This window comes from Anopheles moucheti, chromosome 3, assembly GCF_943734755.1.
Source record: "Anopheles moucheti chromosome 3, idAnoMoucSN_F20_07, whole genome shotgun sequence".
NCBI classification, from domain to species: Eukaryota; Metazoa; Arthropoda; class Insecta; order Diptera; family Culicidae; genus Anopheles; species Anopheles moucheti.
In genome coordinates this window covers 14,486,724-14,508,638 of record NC_069141.1, presented here as the reverse complement: position 1 = coordinate 14,508,638, position 21,915 = coordinate 14,486,724, and the positions used below count along the sequence as shown (strand labels likewise).

Genomic DNA, 21,915 nt, shown 5'->3' with positions numbered 1-21,915 from the left:
CGCCGTAAGGTGTTAACAATAGTTGTTAGTGATAGGTCTACAATTATTGTTCGTAATCAATTTTCTTCCTTTTTCCAACAAAATCCTGTTGCATAATTCACTGTAGAACACTAAACATGATTAGTTTAGCGCATAGAAACCGATGAAATATAATTACGTGTGTTAAAATAAAATGAATTTGACTTTAACTATTTTTTTTTAATTTTTTTTTTATTTCATAAATTTATGTACCATGCTGTTTCATTATGAAATTATTTGAGTAAAGTAATTGAAGTGTTCCTGTGTTCCAATTCATGAGGTGAAATGAACAAACCAAGAATTGCCTACTTTTAGGGGTTTTTATGTTTCTGATCAAACGTCGCTGAATGCGGTGTATTTGTCTTGCATACTTTCAGGGGTGAGAAATTTTCGGAAATTCGAAATTTTCACATTTTCATAATACGGAAACGATTATAAAAAAATGATAATAAAAAAATGATAATGGTATAAAATGATTGAATATTTTAAAAACAAGTTTAACACTAAACATCAATACATTATAATTTTATTTATAAGCTTTTAATGAAATAATTATTTGTGTTTTGCCATTTTGACGAATTCTTTTGATCGCAAACAAGATCGCATAATACATTTTAATAATTAAATTTTATTAAAACAACATGTAAAAAATACAATATGGGTTAGATTTTAAATTATTGCATCGGTTCATAGATCTAAAACGCTGAGTGACACGTTAATATTTTTAAAGTTTACGAAAAATAAACAGTAAAATCAAAGTTAAATAAATGTTCGAAAACGATTCAACCGAACAACAATCGTTGAACGTTCAACCACGTGTTGTAAACCATCTCGAACAAACGTCAAAGAGAGCCAGACACCACGAACAAAACACAGAGTTTATAAAGAGAGGCCACCGCGCACGGGAAAACATTTCGTTCCAACTCGTCAATCGGTGCGCACGTACGTGCGTGTTGGGTGCGTGCGTATGTGTGTGTTGTGAACTTACTTTGCCTACCATTGTCAAACGAGGCGTGCGTGAATTCGTGTGCTGTTGGTAGTTTCGAGTTTCTCTCGCACGGAACGGCCGTCCGTGTGTGTGCGCGTGTATACGAGCTGGTCGCGTGAAATTAATGCACCATTACACCACACAACTGAAAAACCGATCCGCGATCGTGCGTTTAGTGAACGTGTGCGTGTATGTGCGCCAGTGAGAGACGACCGTATAAAGGGTGGAAAAAGGCGCGCGCCCTGCGCTAGGGAGCAGAAAACAGAGGGCGGAAGGTTAGATTTTCCCGTACATATTTTCATCTTTTCCACCGCTCGCTTGCCTCATTGGATACGCAGAAGAGAAAGAGCGAGAGAAAGATCGAGCGAGTGGGAGTGCGAGATAGAGAGAGATATTACATAGTGCGAGAGTAAAAACCCCTGTGGTAGTTGTGCGTGCGCGCTCCGTGTGTGCGCAAGGTTTTACTTTTTGATATTATTTTCCCCTGGCCTGCGGTGTCAGTGGGAAAAGGGGTAGCGACGGTTGGTGAGTGCGTGCGTGTTTGTGTCGCATCAGTGTGCGTGTGTGTGTGCTGTGCTGTATGGTGTTGTGTTTCTTCACGAGCGTTGCGCTGCTACTGCTGCTGCTGCCATCATCATCATCTCTTCGACGCAAGTAGCGCGGTTGAACCGTGTGTTGTGTTGCATTGCTCGGGCTCGGAAACTCTCGACCTAATAGTGCAAAATGGCCACGAGCGACGACGAACATTTCCATCTGTACGAGGTGTTTCAAAATTGTTTCAACAAAATAGCCAACAAGCAGCCGCCTGGTAAGTCACCTTAACACATCCACATCCTTCTCCATCATCATCATCATCAAACAGCATCTCATCCACGCACCGTCATCATCGCCACCGACACCATAAAGCGTCAAATTCGTGAAATGATGACTGTCGGCCGGTGCACCAGTGTGCGTGCGGCCGTGCGTGCGTGCGAAAGGCAAGAAAAGGTGGTGTAAATACGGCGAACCGTGTTATCCCTTCTGGGCAAACGTACCTTCGTAGTGTGCGTGCGTGTTTTAATGTCCGTTTGTTGAGGAGCTATTTTTTTTGTTCCCTTCGTTTCTTTCAACTTTATCAATTCGCATCCACAAACGCACAAGCGGAGAGAGCGCTAAAACAGAACAGAGGGTGCATTTTTTCTTTCGCTCACGCTGCTTTTGAGCTAGGGGAAAATGTGCGGGAAGAAACGGTACGACAAAAAAAGAAGCCTTCTTCGTTGCGTCCCTTTCCCACACGATCGAAGTAGTGCGTAAACGTGTGTGAGATTGTGTGGTGTGTGTAAAGAAAAGCAGCAAACAGCAGGGGTAGGAGTGTAATGAGCGTGTGTGCGTGTAATGTTACAGTCGATTAGGCTTGACTCTTCTGGCCCTTTTTTTTAGACGAGAGGCAAAAGAACCAAGAGAGTTAGAGCAAAAAAGAACTTGTATCGGTTTTTTTTTTGGTTGATGCAAAATAATCCGGAAAATTATGCGTTTTTGGAAACTTTTGTTCTTCATGGCGTTAGATTGTTTTTTGTTTCTTTTGTAAAAGATTGCTACGATTGTTTGCGGTACGGTGAAAGGTTCACTCTGGGCAAAACGCTGTAAAACTGCTGCTGTCGTGGGCGACTTTGTGCTCAGCAAATGTAGTTTGGGGCGCTGTTGCGTTTTGCTGTGAGGAAAAGCACCTTAAACACACACACACACACGCGCGAGCGTGGAAGTCAATGCAAGAGAAGGGACATTTGTGTGTATGGGTGCATTGTTGTTGTTGGGGCTTATTGTGTGGTGCAATCGCGTATGGAATGATGACGATAGACGTTTGGAAGAACACAAGAAAAACGGCACCACCAAGCTGCTATTGGAAGTTGGCCATCCAGACGGTACATGGGAATCCAGCATCTCACAGTATGGGTGTACTATTGCTGCGGCTGCTGCTGTTGATAAAGTGCGTCGCACAATGAGCTGAGCGAGAAAAGTGTTAAATCTCAAGAGATTCTCATCTGAGAAGATGAGCAGGACGGAGAGCAATGGTGTGTTGTGATACTAATACTGCCGTTTGCTACTACCATTACTACCGCCTCAAAGTCTTTGAAGCGCGTTTGGAAGGGAATGCAACTTTTCATTTGGCAAATCTTTTTTTAAATATTGTGAAAAGATGCTCCTGTTGGGTTTCTTCGTTTTGGCCTCGAGCTAATGTGGTTATTTATTCGAAATATCAAGGATTGTTTGGGAACACTAGACTCGGTGTATTCTCTTGCATAAGCCACGCGTTGGCAGATGTTTGTAAAATATTATTTTTCTTCACATCCAAAATCGTGCTGTCATGCAAGGACCTGTCAAATGCATGCGAAATTGTACCGCGGGGTGGCGGTGGCTGCCACATCCTGTGTGCAAAGGCGTTTTGGGAAGGAAAAGTAATCTTTCCACCCGTTTGAGACGTTTCCGTGTTTCGCTCCTTTTCACTCACAAAGTTGCGTGTACTACACGGGTGGGTGGGCGGGGGACGTACGGTGTTGTGGAGCACAGCGGGGCAGTATGTGGCAGCCTACTTTGTTGTGCTCTGGTAAGACGTAAACTTTGTTTCCTAATGAGTTGTCCGTCCTTGTCAACTGGGACGACGGAGGGTGGTTGGCTGAAACAACAAGGGGATCGGAAAAACATTGAGTACACACACACACGCGCGCACAGTGCCCCGTTTGGAGTTGAAGTAGTACGAGTCGAGTCTTCGAGTACATTTCCTTTTCAGGGGGGGGTTTTACGAATACTGCGGTTTTATATTACTTCGACCCAAGTAATGCCCCGCGAGATGTGCGTTGGTCTGACGAACCTGTGGGAGAAATGTTCACCACCTTCCAAGTCTGGGCGGCTGCAGCATGTCCCATATTTATGTCTTCGTTCAATGTCGTCGCTGTGCATAAATGTGCGGCGTGTCTCCAGCTGAAAGATACTTGCGCGCACGGTGGAGTTTGCCGCTGCTGCTGCTTAAATAGTACCCGCAGCTTTTTTTACCACAGCCCCCCATCGGTTTCGCTCGGTTCTCCATGAGTCTCCGGACACAGAGCACACGGGCTGATATGGTCCGTGGAGTGCATAAAACATGTGAATGGCATTTTCACCCCTTGCGGTGACTTCTTAGCCAACGACGAATACCTCGCGAATAAGGCAATCGAAACTGTCAAAAAGTGAGAGTCGAGTCAACCGCAAACCTCCGACTGGAGCACTGTAGAAGCGCGAACGCACCCGATGAAGGCAAAGCACACAAAGCTACACACAGACACACCACCCCATTTCCATAGGGAATGGAAAAAGTCCCATAGAATCCGGGACTTTGGGGAGTATGCTCCGTCCCTCCCTACAAGATACAAACACTGACCAAGAAAGGCAAAAAAAGCAAACACTTTTCCAGACAATGCTATGCAAACGAGCACACAAGCAAGAGAGTTTTTTTTTAAGGGGCCACATCGGTGTGTCTCCCCGACGAAGAAAGACTGCTCTTCTTCGTTTTTGCACCCCCCACATTGCGAGAGGGATGAAGATGGCAGCAGCCAGCCTCTGGAGAGTGCACGCGCGTATTTCTTGAGCAGAAGGCCGCCTTCTTGGGTTTTGCGAGAGCTCCGGCTGTGGTACACGACACGGAACACAGGAAGCCAACGACTTGTACATTGTTTTTCTTGCCTTTTTTTATTTGCTGGGGAAATGCGGAACTAGCAATTGGACGCCCAGTGTTGTCAAACAATAGAGGGTCTATTCTGGGCCATTGTTAAGCTCATGTGAGTGAGCATTTGCATTTGGGTGTAGCTGCTTTTATGTGTGATGGCTATGTAGGCCAACAAGATATTTCTTATCATTCACAACATGCGTCAAGTTTAATGGGTCCGAAGCAGCAGTATTAATAACTCTAATGTTAGTTATGTTAAAAATGCCCAAAATTTTGTTGGAATCAGATCAGTATCGAGTCGTTATTGAGCTTATTTTCCATTAATTATGCCGAGCCTGCAGGAATCTAAAATTGACTTCTAAAATGTGCAGATGATTAAACGACCCGCTCTGTCTTCATTACGACAATTGGATCTGCAAATTTGAGAAGGTTTAAAAGTAATCATCCAGGAGCCCCCAAGTTATCGTTCAAGATGTCCCTAGGGTTGAAAACAATAGGGAAACGATGCAAAATTGCAACAGGCATTTGTCTTCTCATCAAAATTGAATTTCTTTGTGCTTCGTCAGTCGTCCTGATTGTGTCCAATGGTTTTAGAAGATCGCTATATCACGGATTGTACCAACAACAGTCCTAAAAATGCAATGATATTTAGTTATAATGCACGAAACGACGAACGATCGACGACTGGATCAAAACATGTGATATCCTGGTCACGGCACCAAAGTAAACCAATGAATATGATTGTTTTCTTTTCTTTAGGCTAATCCTGCAATCACTTACCATTTGGTGTTAAATAATAGTTTTAATATAAACACAATTAGGACCAACAATCAACTATTGATACTGTTACTGGTCTGGTGTTCATAGCGCCCAATATATGTCCTGTTTAAATTATGTCTAATTAAGCCGTATTCCAGTGGACTATGTATTTAACAAACATCAAATATCAAACAATTCAACAATGACCAGCAACCAGCATCAACAATGTATTGCAATGTAATTCGTACAAATTAATAAAGCCACATAGAGACGGGCGTGTGTGTTTGCTTACACGTTTTCCGGTTTGAAACAAATCAACACCATAGCATGAATCATGTTGCGATAAGAAAATGGGGAGGAGTGGGGGGGGGGGGGGGGGGAATAATTCAGCCAGCTCTCTAGTCGCCATGTCAATAGAAACAACAAGTTACAGATTATACAACCAACGCGACATACTGCAGCGCGCGCCTGTGCACTATAATGTTATGCCGCGCCGTGTTTTTATGATAACTGTTATTTGTTTCCACTGAAAAACATACGTATTTTTGTTTTCTTGCGCGCCGTTGTACCTCATCGGCCTGACACGCGAGGCGATATGCCGAATGCAAATAATTCATCATCTCACACCCGCCGATCCGGTGTGACGATTGTGAGAAAATGGTCCAAGAAATAGAACCAAAACTGTCACATTTTGCCGATGAATCCGTACAGGCAGTTTGGCAACACAGGCGCGCGCAACAACGGTCCGGGTGTTGTGGGGTCGTGGAATATTGCTTCGACAGTGCTCTGGAGCGGTCAGACAACAACAAACAAAAAAAAGCCACGTTTGCGTCCCCCGGTGCTGCGAGTGGTTTACGCTAATGGCGTAATTTTGCCATTTGTTTTTAGCCGATCACATTTTATATTTATGGGACAATTATAAATGGTACTTGTCACATACGCACATTCGGCATACGCATACACGCAGCGATCGTGGCCCAACGAGATTTCGCAACGCGATCGCCTGCCTTTTCGGCTGCCCGTTGCGAACCGTTTCGTCCAAAATTCGCGATCACACATGAAACATTAACCATGCCGGGCGCGCGTTCATGCTGCAATGCCGCAGGAGGCAGCACCACCCCGATGGCGAAGGGTGTACAGTAATGCTTGTTTTTTTTCCTTCTTCTTTCAAACATTTCTCGCCAGTACATTTAATGCTTCTAGGACCGTTAATCTTTTTCAAACTCCCCAAACCTTATGCCGTATGGGAATGTTGCGGACGCTTCGTTACGAAAAGGGAGAGGGTCCTGTGGGGGCAAAAAGCGATGTGTGTGTGTGTGTGTGTGTATTATTTGTTGCTCCCCGTCACCGGGTCCGTTCCATCGAGCTGCGAGTTTCTTATCTTGGCGCGTTGTTTTTATTGGTCCACGATGGTAAGCTCCGGCAGTAATCGAATTACTGGAGGAAATGTGGATTTGCCTGCCGCTCACGAGAGGGTCGGAAGCGGCCGACACATTTACGCGGACGGGCATACCAGGCATACATATCGATGCAAAGAAATAGAAACATCAACCAATCAGCTTGCCTATCTCTCTATCAGCTAGTCGAACCAGACGCTAAAGATAAACGATTGTTGCAGGGGGTTGGGAGGGTGTGTGTGTGTGTGTGAGGGTGGACCGGGGAATGTTCGGGGAACATCGGAGCGAAGTGCAACAGGGGCCGGTTTGCTGCAGATTAATGGTTTTGGTTGCCGGAGCCGTTGGAGGTTGATCGTCGTAGAACGCCGAATGGCGTGGAAGTTACCGAAGGCCCTTTTTTTCAAAACTGGCAACTTTGGCGATTAATCGAGAGGCGCGATTACGTTACCGCCGTATTGCCAACCACCGCGCTTGTAGGGCATCGCACTACAGAGTCCCGACAACCTCTACCCGCTGGCGCGAAACGATTGATAAAAAGCCATTGCACAAATAAAAGCTCTCGTGGTGCGGCCCGTGGCTGGCGTGGCGCGCTGCTACCCAAGCGGCGCACACTGCCGTTGATTTATCGTCGAAGGTCCGGAGATAGCTGCATGGGGGAGACCCGCCCGAAGGCGTTGTGGATCTATGCGATCATCCACGGCGTGAAGCAGAGCTGCAGTAGCTCCGGGACGGGATCGATCTGAAATGATCAAGGAGTCACCAGATATACGGTTGGCATTCTTATCTAAAACAAAATAAGCAAAAAACCCGAGTAAAATATTTGCTCCTTGGAAAAATAGGTAGCACATTCTGCATGAATTTTGCCCGACGATCGATGGTCCATAGTTTGGTACGACCGAAAAGGAATCCTGTTTGGTATGTAAGCTTGGAGCTACAACCATACTTTTGGTACTCGCTTCATTTGTCTTATGATTAGGTATAATTCCCGACCCGGGTGGGATAGTGAATCATTTCTCATTTATGTTGTCATGTGGGAAACGTATTAAAAGCGTACCGAAAGCAGGTCTTTACCGGTTGTGAATTTGCATGGAGAATTGGAAGGAGACCTAGCTCTGAAATTACTATTTCCATTCGGAGGACGCATGCACGAGACGGTTTGAGGTCATGTGAACAATTCCTTCGGCTATTAAGCCATTTGCTACCTCTGGAATCCAAGTCCTTGCTTGGAGCGCTGCGAAATTTCTTCGTCTCTTAGTCTTTAACATTGGAAAAGAGTGTCTCATGAACTATGGTTAAAGTAAATAATAATCAAACACTATAAATAATATTTTGGGGCGACTCCTTGGAGTATTGGTAGTGACGCCGGCCTTCAATCCCTCGTACGCAGGACCGACTGTCCAGCTACCAGTAAGTAAAGTCATAGAAGGCCAGAAATGACAGGCTTATACACCTATACATTTTGGTCGAATGTCATCTTCATGAAGATATAAATAAGTAAATAAATAAATAATATTCTGAGAGTCCTTCCTGTTCGAAGCGGTGCATTATACAAATCAATAGAAGGTTGTTTTTCATTTAATCCAATTTACCTTCACCGGGCATTAGGACTCTTATCAATCCGCTAGGCATTATGAAAAAAAAATTTATTGACCCAGTCGATGACTAAATAGCGCTTGGCAAAAAAAAAAAAACCGACTTAGCTGTCCACACTTGCGCCACCTCCACAACCTTGCGCGCACCACACGAATTACCTGCGAGGTAAAACAGAATGACGAAGTTATCACGCGGGCTAATCGATAAGAATGCGTGCGGGGAAAATCGGAACGCACAGATAACAATATGTGACGGAGATCTGACGCGCTTCGTAGCAGCGTAGGGCACATCACCTCAACAACTATTAGGTTAACGATAATAATCAACCGTTTCGATCGATTTTGATTCGATCCGCGTTCGATTCGCGCCTGCCACCCTTTGCTGGCACGCCTGGCTGTATGTGTGTGAGAGAGGGGGTGGTAATGGAACCAGGATAATAGAGGGGTGACGAGTGTTCCGTTTGGTGGAGTTCTGGTGGTGGTGTGCATGTTTGCGTGCCGCCGAATGTATTCGACAGTCGGTCGCGCTATCAATTATCACTCACCCTTAGCTCTTACGTATCCGCGCGATGGTAGACCGATGACTGGTTGGACATGGTGCTGGACTTCCCGAGAGGCGGAAGGAACGGCACGGTTATTATCAGGGCAGAAGGAAACCAATCACCCTAGTATAACTATGCCATACGAAGGATACCCTAAACAGGAGACAACCCCCGAGAACGTTCTCTCCCGCCGCTTGGTTGCGGTGTCTACGTAGTCGTAAAATCCAACAACCAACGCGAACGCCCCAGAGAGTACTAACCTTCGAAGGGTTCAGCCAGATAGTGGGTAAGGGTGGCAATTATCTTTCCGATTAACGCGACGAGAGGCACCGGGCACGGTGCAGACAGCGGTGTGGTGTACAGTTTCTTTTTCGCCCGTAACGTATTAAGTCAAAGTATTCACTCCCCCGAACAGTAAATGATGGCGATTATTATAATTGTATCGCGCGTATCGTTTTTAATTCGATCGATGATAAGAGAGGATCAGCGTGTGAACAGCATGATTTACTAGTCTGGTGCGACTGAGTTGTTATTGTATGCCAGGTATGCGGGGCAAATGGGTAGCTAGCACGCTTGCGTTTGCTGTTGCGCTAGCGTTGGTGAGACTCGGCGCAAACTGAATACGAATTTTGAAGAATGTGGCACGGTGTGCTTATCAGTTGATTCCAGTTGATCAGTTGATTGTCTGTTGGTGGAAAATAATAATATATTCTGTGTAATGGAGCAGTAGTACTGGTGGAATGCTGAAAATATCTTGAAGAAGACTCTTAATAATGGACATATAAAACTCGAGAGTTCGAAGATTTCGAAGATTCGGTGTAGAATCTCCCTTGGGCTATGAACTTCTAAAGCGATAACTTGGGTATCTGACATAAAAAAACCAATATCTCAAGACTATTCTTCGGAACTTCGTTGTACAGTAACTGCCTGTTTGCTATGTGCCTGTACTAAGACCACTTGCGTCTCGAAAGGCTCGAATGCAGTTGCGTTCATACGTCATGATCGATGACTCACTTTCACATCCGGTCGAAGACTTGGTAGCAGTTTAGGGGTGCAAAAGAACAATTGGCCTCTTTGTTGAAGAAAGGTTATTTCTGAGGAGTTTTGAGGAACGAGTGAATGAGGAGCGCTCAAGGCACAAGTGTTAATCACCAAGACTCTAGGGAGTTAGACGTAGGAAAGAGTTTCATATTAAACTCGAGAGTTCAAAGATTTCGAAGATCCTGTGCAGAATCTCACTTGGGTTATGAACTCCTAAAGCGATAATTTGGGTATCTGACACAAAAAACCAATATCTCAAGACTATTCTTCGGAACTTCGTTGTACAGTAACTGCCTGTTTGATGTGTGCCTGTACTAAGACCACTTGCGTTTCGAAAGGCTCGCTTGCAGTTGCGTTCATACGTCACGTTCGGTGAGTCACTTTTACATCCGGTCGAATACCTAAGCAGCCCTTTGAGCTACGCAAGAGGTTGTCTGTTTGTCTCTTTCTTGCTGAAGGTGTATGTCTCCCCTTGAACGTGTAGTTGAATTCATAGCGCAAGTGTTAGCGATCCAGTCCCAAGGAGTTGGAAAGAGTTGATATTATTGTGACCAACTATTTCAACTATTTATTCTAGGGTCGTCCACGTCCACGCTGGAATCGAGTCATCCAGTCATTTCTAACCTCCACGGTTCGCCCCAACTTTAATTCTTTCTTCAACGACTGTTTTTGTTACGATGTGATCATTAGGCGAGGGCTTCCATTAGGGAAGGAAGGGACTGTCGGAATGTCGACGCACTCGTTGCTTTAGTTTAACGGGTTCGGTAGGGCAAACCTTGCTTCCCTTGTCATCTCGGGCCGGTGTCATCGCCGCAACCCGTAGCTCGGCTGAGTCCGCCAGGGAAAATCGAACCAACCATCGAAAATGCGCACCGAACGCGCGCGGTGTTAATCGCCCTCCTTCTTGGTCCTATTGGCTGTTTGCTAATGTTTGTTGTTTTAGACCTCGCGCTGGCCGCCACCGAACCGACCCATTCTGGACGGCACAAACAAAGCTACATATTGAAGCTACTGCTGCTGCGGCTGCTTCACCCAATCCGTTGGTCCGCCGGGCGTATGCGTTGTTTAGGTTGCGTGTGCAGCGAATGATCATCATTATAATATTTCTCTCTCCACTGGTGTAAGAGATTCCTCCACCTCCCCTCCATTCCCAATCTCTCCCTAACCCTTCTTCCGCCTGACCGACGTTAAGCGCTTCGGGAACCGTTCTTGAGTTTCACTTTCTTCGTTTTCCGTGCGCGAAGTCGCGAAACGCTGAATGTCGTTGAAATTAGCACCACGCCGCGCAAAGTTGGAGCACCGCTGACGGGCGAGCGCGTGTGTGGAGTCGCGCAACAGTAAATGGATTATTTTTTTCCCTCTTCGTTCGTTTCCTCAACGAACCGCCAATAATCTGCGACGGGTTTTTCGGGGGTGGCTGGGTGGGGTCCATGGCGAAAGATCCGGCGGGCAATGCGCTACGCTGTCGTTCATGCGTTTAATTATTGATCCAATGGTCTGTTGGATTAGGGAATGCAGGAAGGGCGCATTACACACCGTAGGAACGTTTTATCGTCCGCGTAAAGAGCGCGAGAGCGAGTAAGATGATATGGGTGAGTTGTGGAATAGCAGAGTTGAGCATAAAAAAGTAAGATGTTATGATGATCAGATCAGCTTGGAGAAACCGTGCATGAGATGAGGGATGATCTTGGGGTGGAAGTCACCCAACCAACCATTGCATGCTCCCCTTTTTTGTTCCGAACCGTACAAGCTTCTAGAGTTTGTCTTTGTATCGTAGTGTCTCCCCCTCCCTCCCCCTTCTCATCATCGATCGACCGAAGATCGCCATCGTTTCTGTGTGTTTTTCTTACTTTTTCACTTAATGATGAGCACGACGCTGGTAGCATCTTTTTTAGCTACATCATTCGAACCGATAGAGAGCGAGAGAGAGAGAGAGCGAGAGAGATGAGAGGGTTGAATGGGGGGTGCTGGGTGTGTGGGGGGGAGATGGTTATGGGGAGATCAAAAAACATAAATAATGAAATTATGGCCTTTTTCTTGGACTGTATTTTTGGAAATCATGCGCCTTTGTTTGTGTCCGCGCTTCTCTCTAGCGTCCGCTTGGTTGTTGCCGTTGAATGCGCTATCCGTGTTGTCTAGTCCGCGCGGCTGGTGAAGCTGATGATTCCGGCGCACCACACACACACACACACTCTGCGGTGGTGGGCATTTTTGCGTCCATCTTTATATCCCCACGGGGAACGCGTGCGACACACCGAACGAGTGCGACCGAATCTCACGATCGTTGGTGGAGTTAGTTCATTCTTTATGCAGTTTTGTTTTTGCTTTGAAAGTTCTCCAAGCCACCACAAAACGGTGTCGCACTTCCTAAGTCATTTGGCTCGGTTATTTATCGCCGCTATGGTCCGTTCGCCTTAGCGCGCAGCCTCTTTTGCCTTTGTGCGACTTTTTTTGGGGCGCGGTGGGTGAACCGATGATCATTCACGCGCGTTTGCTTTGCTGATATTATTAAACAGCAGCTACGCAAGCAATAAAACCGTACGAGAAGTATATATCTGCGCGGTATGTTCTATTTCTGAGGGAGCATTCTGACCATGGAGCGGAAGAGATTGACATTTTTGCCGTCCCCAAAATTCTACGAATGCAGTGTTATCTCATGGGTTCGTTCGCTCGTCTCCAAAGGCTACATTTTACCGGCCTTGATGTTGGGATCTCCACACCAGAGCGCAAACAGGGATTTAACCGGCGCGCAGGGTTATGGTGACAGGTTTACGCAAAGTAATGGCACCTCTCCCGTTCTTGGTTGAAGTTGCGTTGCGTTTTTTTTTTGTGGAAAATTTATGATTCTGTCTAATGGCCGGTCAAGTTAGATTCCATTGGTCCGATCCTACTTGGCGGCACGCCGTACTTTACGATGTGGTGTGCTTTAATGGGAAAATTGGCAATCCCAATGAAAGCAACACTACTTTTAAATTTCTTTTATATTTTATTTCACCCACAGACACAGTTTTGCTTGAGATTTGCTTTATCTGCGCAGCAATCGAAAACAAAGCGAATAATTACAAAACTTCCACGTTCCGTTAAAGTAGCAGTGGATTTAAAATCAATTTTCCCCGGGGGCATAAGCCGGTGGGGGAGGGGACCGGTTGATAGTGTTATTTAATTTCCTGCCATCCAAATGGCGTGTGAAAAGCAATTGGACGCGTGATGATTATCCCATTTTACTGGTCCGTCTCCCTATTTTTTCTTTATCTTCCATCCTCTCTCTCTCTCTCTTTCTATGCCTTCAAAGACAAGGCATAAAATTGAATTAGACTGTGCGCGCACTTCGGTAGTGTAACACAAATTGCGTTCAACATTTTCCTTTGATTTATGCCCATGCCCTCCGCGGTCCTTCGGCCGTTTGGGCGTTGATGTATGCTGTCGTCATTACGATCAGGGCCACAACCATCGCCCAGCGTTTTCGCTCGGAAGGAGAAGATCTTCTCTCTAGCATTTTGGCTTCACTGCGGCGACTGATTCACAAGACCAAACCAACGAAAAAAAAAGGGAAAAGGTACAACGAATAAGACAACACCAACAAGGGAGAAGGGGGGGGGGGGGATCATTCCAAAGTGTGAAAAACTAATGCGTATGTAGAAGCGAACCGCCATCGTTCGTTGGGAAACGGAGGAAAATTAGTAATAGTGTAGCAATAATAACAAGCGCGCGTTTTTTTTCTTCGTTGGTGCGCTTATGCGGAAAGGGAGAAGGAGGAGGAGAAGGGACAGGGTTTGAGGCAAATAAAAAAAAACGGAAGATGATTTTGAATTACTATTTATGATTTTATATCTTCGCCTTTTTTTTTTGTTGCTTTCTGGTGCTGGTCTTGCTGTGCCACACGGTTCAACTTTATGACGGGGCATAATTCTTCGGCGTAGTTTGTAGAGACGAGACGAGCCTATCCTCTTCGTGTTGCGCTACTAACTCATGCGTGTGTTTGTGTGTGTGTTTATATATGGTTAAGAGTGAACGTTATGCGAGGGATGCTGTTAGGAAGGCAGTAAAAGATGAGGTGCACTTCGTCGTTTCGTCGGGGGTCGTCGTATGCATTGCTGTGAGAAAAGTGTCCATGAGTGGTGAAGCTGCTGTGTGGACGAAGGTGGGGGAAGGTGGGACGAGCACGATCGAGGCATCCTATGCTGGGCTGCTCTTGGCATATGATCATAAACATTAAGAAGGCAAGTTGGTGGCGGCGTCGGGCTTTTTCGGAATTATTGGTATGGGAAAAGTTGAAGCAAAGCCAAAACGAAACAAAAAAAAACTGGAGAAAAAGGGGGAATAATATGGAAATTGTACGTCAACAAGGAAAATAAATACGAGGAAAAGCCAACATAATGTATAGTTTATCTTTGTCTCCTATTTCGTTCACTCTTCCGGTGGTAGTTGCGGGTGGTTGTAATTCTGATGTGGGACGTTTGTTTCGCCATCACCATCGCTCTTGGTCCAACGAGTTTTGTTTGCCCAAAGTGCACATTGTAAGTAGCACTAGGCAGCTAGTCAGTTTCTTTCATAAACAGCGCAGTAATAAGCATAATAGGCAAAAACAATCTCTAATTTTGATGTTAAAAATAAAGAAGCAATAATTTTTCCGAGTCTCCCATCGTTATGTCTCCGTCCCGCGACTTGGGGTGGAAATTAAAGGAAAAATTATGAGCTGGCATACATCAACGCCGTGTTGAAGAATTCCCTTCATCTTACCAAAACCAGGTTTTTTTCTATGCTGCCCAGAATGTTATGTTTCCTTTACCTTATCCCTTTTGCTGAAAAAGGAAGAAGGTTTTTTCTTCTTTCCTTGGATATCAGTAGTACCAGAGCGAGATAACGCAAAACCTTCGAAAGAGAGGGAAAATCCACTCCCAAGATGAAAAACTCCAATGTGAATGATGGCAAGTTATCAAAGTCTCCTCGGCTAACGATTATTCTCGAAGAACTTGAGCAAAACCAACACAATTCGAAGCATTTTCGTTTTGGATTTCCAACTTTTTTTGTTTTCTTGTGTGTCATTAGAACTTTCTTTCGCGAGGCCAGGAAAAGCGAAGGAGGACCCGTTTTTACCTCCCGTCCACTGCACATATGCGTCCCACACACACACGCGTACAGGAAAGGGGACCGGATTACGTTTCCGGGTCCGTTCAGTGTGAAAATGCCCTTTCGGTATTTCCTTGCCGGCTTTTGTAATGGGCGAAAGCGAGAGTTAAGCAGCCTGGGTTTGAGCATTAGCTGACCAAAAAACAACAATTTAACTCATTTGTGACCCGGCGGCGGCATTAAGTTGTGTCAGCACAGCAACACGGCAGCAGGGTCGTGTGCTGTGTGTTGGTCGTTCTCAATTGGCAATCGATACGTGCATAACCGGAGCAGGGGTACAATTGTTGTTCGATATAACTTTATCCACATAACTTCCAGCTAATCTGCGGTCCGGTTGCGAAATTATTTCTTACCGCACGAAAAAAATCACAGGAATAGATAGTTTGCTTTTCTGTTTTTTTGTTTTTGCAGCACCCCAAGAAGTGGGTCGTGTGCGGCGATTCCGCCATAAACGATCGCAGCGCAGCAGTCTCTTAATCAGCGGTGTTGGTTGGTGGTGGCTTCTCTCAAACAGGCTTGCTCCGCGCGGCCGTCACCGGCGTAGATCGCAATCTTGCGCAGAGTTTGGTAGCGGGCACCGCCAACCCAGTCCTCTGCGTGTCCTTGCTAGGTCGACGGACCGCTCGGTTCGGCTGCCAGTTGTCTGGCCGTGCGGGAAAAGAAGTCATTTCCCGCTGCGAATTAGCCCGCTTGGACTTCAAAAAATGCTCTCTCGCCTCGCTGGCAAAGGTTTGCTGCAGGAGGACGTAAATAAAAAAAAAAGTACAACAGCTTAAATCATAACACCACCACGGCATTTCTTGGGGTGAAGGTGCGGAGAACGTGCGCCAAATGCTGCTGGAAGGCATATTTTCCCGCCAGTTCCTCTCGGTGCGCCCTCGTGTACTTCACCTGGGCGCTGTGGTTTTTGTTAATTTGTAATTGTGTTCGCCGTTGTTTGGGATTTCCCGGGCCACGGGAGTTTCAGAGTGTTTTGCGGCGGGCCCCGCTCGGTTCGGACAGTTATTATTAACCGCGCAGTGGTTGAGTTACGAATTTTACCTGCAAAAGTAGCCGCAAGGGGTTTTTTGGTTGCTTTTTTTCCCTCGTCTTCTGCTGCTGTGTGGTGCTCTGCAGCATAACTGCAGCACCCACACCAGGGACTCCGGTCCGCCTACATCTTGGGTACGTGTGTTTGTGTGTTACGCCGCTGGATGCAGGAGAAGGGCCAATGGTTGATGAAGGTCGGAGCAATAGACGGCGAGCATTAGAATTCCACCACACCGATCGGTCGGTGGGCAGTTTCTGTCTTCTCCCGCACGGCTTACACCGTTTGACGTGACGTGACTGACTTGGCCCGGTTCGGATGAGGAGTGAGTGGCCTTGCAGAATCTTGTCTTGTCTACCGTTCTGTAGCTTTCCTTCTGCCGTTCGGCATGTTCGGTGGCCTGTGGCTCTGTCCGACTTACCTCTTCTGAACCGTTGCCCGACGGGGAATGGAAGGAGTTGTTTGGACAGGCTTTTGATGCTGCGCTAGACGGCGTGAGGGAGGGATTTTTTACATCGTGTCGATGCAGACGATGCAGATACGGATCGGACGGAAGGCTTGCTGGTGGCAAATAAGTGGCACAAGTTTCGTACGAATATTTGGAAGCCGGATCTCGATTGGTTAAATGTATATCTCTTAATGAACTATTAATTGAGTTATTAGAGTGGACCCTCCCACCCCTGCGATCCTTTTAATGATATCGTTTGCCAATGTGAGATTTTGATAGTGGAGGAAGTCTGCATCTCTCTTGAGTGGTGTAAGTTCAACCAAAGAAAATGATAATCTTTTGCCTTGACCATTTAACACGCCCGATTCGCATTCGATGTTCGAATGTGATAGATTGGAAATCAAAACTGTGGAACGGCCCGGTATGAAGTTGGAACCGCCATTATTGCTTCCTGCATCATAATTAGCTTGCTTATGAATAAAATTACCGATGTGCACTAATTTGTGCGGTTTTGTCGGTCCTTCCGGACCCGGCAGAAGGCGGCGCAGAAGCGAGATCGATTCGGAATAATGGTAATTGAGTGCACCGCCGTTCGCGTTTGGAACTCCGGCCCAAAAACCGTCGATTGCAATGCCCAAAATGTTGGGCTGCGCCGTTGGGTGCGCTGGCAGGGAAAAACCCGTTGAAATGCAACCATAATTTTAAACGCGCGAGCGACGTTCTAAGCGAGGAGGGGCGAGGACGGAATGCGCGTTTAGTGTTTTGGCAAAACAGCAAAATCAGCATGCTCTCCTCCCGGGGATGGTTTCGGAGTTCGCTACGCAATTTAAATAGCTTTTCCTGCTTTGCTGCTGGCACAATTTATCGTGGCATCGTACTCTCGCTCCCTTCGCCGTGTGCGGTGGTTCTGGTCGCGATAGAGGGAGTTTTATGCTTTTTCACGTGCAATATTGCGAGTGTGCGTGGCGTTCAACTGCGCTGCCTTCCACCACCTTCACCGTCGGATGTGATCGTCCGGAATGCAACGGGAAACGGTGCAAATGAACGGGCGAATAAGCTCAGAAATTCCGTGTTCCGTACGCTGCTGCCCGGGAATGAGTTCCTCCAATATCGCGCGAAGTCAGTCAGTCAGTCAGTTGGGCAGAGATTGGACGAACGTATCTCTGTGCGCGTCCTTACGTCATCGGCCACCGTTAGCCCAAATCACGCTGCGAACGACAGATCCCACAACGCGCGGAACCTTCTCGCGCCTGTGGGAAACAGCTGCTATTATTTGTGCGCGCTCCACATGTGTTCCCGCGCGGCTCCTCGCGGTGCTGTGGCATCAAGAACGCATTTTATGCTGTGCGGGCAGCAAAAAGGATTCAACCTGCGCTCTCCTCCGCGTCGCCGTTCGTTTCGCTGGGGGATGACGATGGTGGTTCTGTTTATCTTTCGGCTGTATTCGTACGGGGCGCATTTTGTGTTGCATTTCGCGATGTGTGTGTGTGTGTGCGGACAGTTTGTTTGAGGTCATTTGCATCCGTACCGTGTGCCGGGGGGTGGGTGGTTGGGTGTGTTGACTTGCCGGGCGCGGCGAAGTTCATCCGTGCATGGCAGGGTGGATTCTCTTTCGCGTTCCCATACTGCGATGATAATTAACTTTGTTGTCACGAATTAGTCCCTCAAGTGTGTGTCTGCACAACTCTCTCTAGCTCCCTGTAGTTCGCCTTTCGCCCAGGGATATGCATCGACACATATTTTGGCCGTGCGCGCGCTGTGTGTTCGTTGCCTTCTTCGGGTTTCGTTTTTGATTGTTTTTCGATTGCAAAGGTTTTTGGTATTATTATTTGCATGTTTTTGCCTGGCCACCGCAGCAGGGGGGAAGTTAAGCAGCAGCAGCAGCAGCTCCGGTACGATAAACAATTCATTGCGATGGGAATACGCTTCCCCGCTATAAGGTTAGACATTGTAATAAGGTGGAAATTAGTTTTCCAGCGAATGTGAAAATTATTACTATGTTGTCTATTTTCACATGTCTGCCCCGGGGGTGGAAAAATCATCACGCCGGCCACGAGTTTGCATTGTATGGATGATGGAAATAACAATAAAATCTGACTTGTTAATAAATTGGTTCTCTTGCGTAGATTCGGAGGTATCCTGGTCACGGCACCAATTGACCTAAGAACAGGTTGGTTCACGTACAGCAACTGTTACGCTGGCAATTTCTCTTTGAAACATGCAATTAAATTGTTCCAACAATATTTTATTTTTAATGAGTTTTTATAATATTTGACTTTATTCTAAGTGAGTGTTAAACTTTCTAATTAACTATAATTATTCGGCTAACTATTGAAGACTCCTGGTATGTTTCAAAATAAGGTCTAATGCACTATTTATAGCAACCGTAATTTATTTAATAAGGGAAATAAAAGAGTGTAGATAGATGAAAGTTTAAAAACACATAAGAATGTTGTGCGTTCTATGTTGTAATTCAGTATTTATAGTAGAGATGGGAATAATAACTCTTTTCAGTATTTTGCACGAAAGTCAAAGAGTGGATTTAAGGATTTGAAACCTAAACTCACTCTTTAGAGATTGATTTTAAAAATATTACACAACATTAATGTTTTTACCACTCTTTTGAGATTATACACGTGACAAAACATGTTTTCTCACTCGTGCTCAGTGTTTACAATTCCAAAAAAGTGATAATATTCTTTTACTCATTCTTACAGGATGATTATAATCCAAAGAGTAATAAAACACTATTTATTCACTCCTGAGTGGGTTTCTAGTAGGCACAGACAGTGAGAGTGAGTATTAACGCAAAAGAGTGATAAAATCAGTAATAAAAGTCTTCGTGCTGATTTATATTTATTCACTCCCTCGAAGATTTCAACTCACTCACTCACTTCTACTCAGTGCGCACATCTTTAATTTATAGAGTATGCTATATTTTAATAAAAAATTGTTTTTATAGCACAAATAGCATCTGAACTAACATTAGTGTTTAAACTGTTGTGACAGGCATGTGCTAGTAACTTGTTGCCCCGAGAGAAGAAGAATCAGGTAGTCTTCAAGATACAGAAAATCTAAACGTCTCTTTATCTTCCAATATAAACCAATTTGTTTGTCTTATACTTCATGTATTTTATGGCACACAAATTAACAATCAATCAGCATTTTAATAAAGAAATACATATTTAACAAAAAAGTATTATATAGATAATGTTTATCTTCGTCATACTACTCCATCATCTTGCGACATAATTGTTTCATTGGACCCATTAAGCATGACATGTTGTAGATTTATCAACTGCTTTAAGTGTTTCGTTTATTACTATACCCCAAACCCGTTGCCATAAAAAAGTACACATTTCACCTAGTTTCTCTGGGTAATCACACAAAATTTCCGGAAATGTAAAATGCACATCAGTTGCCATATAATCAGTTATATCCTCGTCTGGCCACTTAAGCGTTGCAACGCTCGGGAAAGGAAAACCTCCGTGCGTAAAGGATTCGTACGTGCATTACGCAGTAATTATCCGTGTGCCGGGTCGATTCCGGTTTACAGCTCGCCGCCCCATCTCCTGGTTACGCCCCACTCCACTATTGTCTTGCTTTTGCTCGGTTTTTGGCGGCATAGTAGCATTTATCATGATAAAAGGGAGGACAGTGATGCATTGGTGTGTTGTACCCCAAACATGCAGAAAGGGATGCTATAAGCGGATGCTACACCAAACAACACCAACACAAAAAAAAAACCGAACTTCCTCTTGAAAGCTGCCCTTTTGCTCCCAATTCTATTTCCTTTCGTACGCCGGGGTGTGTTAACAACAGTGTCGAGAGTAAAAAAAAACAGGATTCTCCTTTCTTTTGTGCCGGAGTGGTTTTTGTTTTCGTTGGGTGCATAATTATTACCCGTTATTCTGCGTTATTCATCCTCCACGTGTGTGCAGTGGCTCGCAAAAATGGCCCTCCGAAAAATAAAATACGAGCAAAAATAAGGAGAGAAACGGTAAAGTGGCGGAAATCGGATGCACTTTCCAGGACGGACAACGGTTTTTGGGGTTTTTTTTGTGTTTTGTGTTGCTTGATTGTTCGATACCACTGCGGATAGGAGTGATCTTTTTCCCGATCTTTCCTCATAGTTCCTGCCTCATAGTTTCGTTGATGTTGTTGACATTGCGTTGTTGCGTTTCATTTAGCAACGCTTCCATTTTTCCATCAACAATTTGGCTGGTGCGTTGGAAATATGGGCACTTTTTCGGCCATAGTTCCCGATCGTATTCGAATCGGGAAACCCACACCAGCAAGCAGGACGTGTTTGTGTGTACTGTACTGCACTGTATCGTTTGCGCACTCCAATCGGTTCCGGATCGCTGCACAGTTTCGTCCTCCACCCTGTGTTGGTCCTGTGTATCTGTAGGACTTTTCATGCACCCTCATTCTCCTTGCTTCTCTCTCTCCCTCTTTCCATCTCGCCCTTCGTTGTATCCCTTTTTGGTTAGTTTAGTGCACTTATTTTCCAACCCCCCGTATGGTGTCGCCGGGGAAAAAAAGGGAATCGTCATCCTTTTGCGTGAACCTGCTTTCCGGTACCGGCACAACGGTAAAGTTAGCTTCACCCAGGCACACTGCAGCAAGTTTTCGGGGTCGTCCGTAACGGGAGGACCCCTATATGTGTGGCTGTAGGAAAGCGAGAGATGTAGGTTATGCTAGCGCGCGCATTGCCAACAACATTGCACGACCGTTGGTCGTTAAATACGTTCCAGCCTCGTACCCGTGTGTTTCTGCTGGGGGTTTTGCAAGAGAAGAAACTTGTGACCGTTTTGCGTTGGATTTTTATGTTTTTCCCGGGGTGTAACCGTCGTCGTCGTCCCTTTTCCCTTCGCACTGCGCACTGATGGCGGGCGGGGTGTCCTGGCTGTGCATCTCCCAACGGTTGCGAAGGGGTGCGAATGATTCTGTGTGTGAGTGTGGTTTACCGCACAGTGAAGTTCCGCCAGTTGTGTTGGTGATGTCCTGGCGTGCGTTTGGGTCCAAAATCCGGTGAACGATGATATGCAGTACGATCCCGTACTTCCCTTTGGAAATTGGAAAGGAAGGTGCAACGGACGATAGAAAACAGGATTCAGACAGAGAAAGAGAGAGAGCGAGAGGTCATGGGTGTGTTTGTGTGCTTGTACAGCATCGTCTGTTACTGACGATTCGTTCTGCCTGATGCCGTTTCGCCTACACCAGCCACCGGGAATGGTACGATTCTTCTGGTCTGCTGTCGACTACCACTGCAGCCTCCCGAACATAGGTTT

At 45.8% G+C, this 21,915-nt stretch overlaps 1 protein-coding gene across 3 annotated transcripts in view; it reads left to right on the top strand.

Moving 5' to 3' along the window:
* Positions 1-956: 956 nt before the first annotated feature.
* LOC128300178 (protein daughterless) overlaps positions 957-21,915 on the top strand; it is a 63,352-nt gene continuing 42,393 nt past the window's right edge. For all 3 annotated transcript variants that reach the window (XM_053036155.1, XM_053036156.1, XM_053036154.1), the window contains exon 1: positions 957-1,814. In XM_053036155.1, the coding sequence (XP_052892115.1) occupies positions 1,730-1,814 (85 nt within the window). In that variant the 5' untranslated portion in view covers positions 957-1,729. The remainder of the gene's footprint in view (positions 1,815-21,915) is intronic.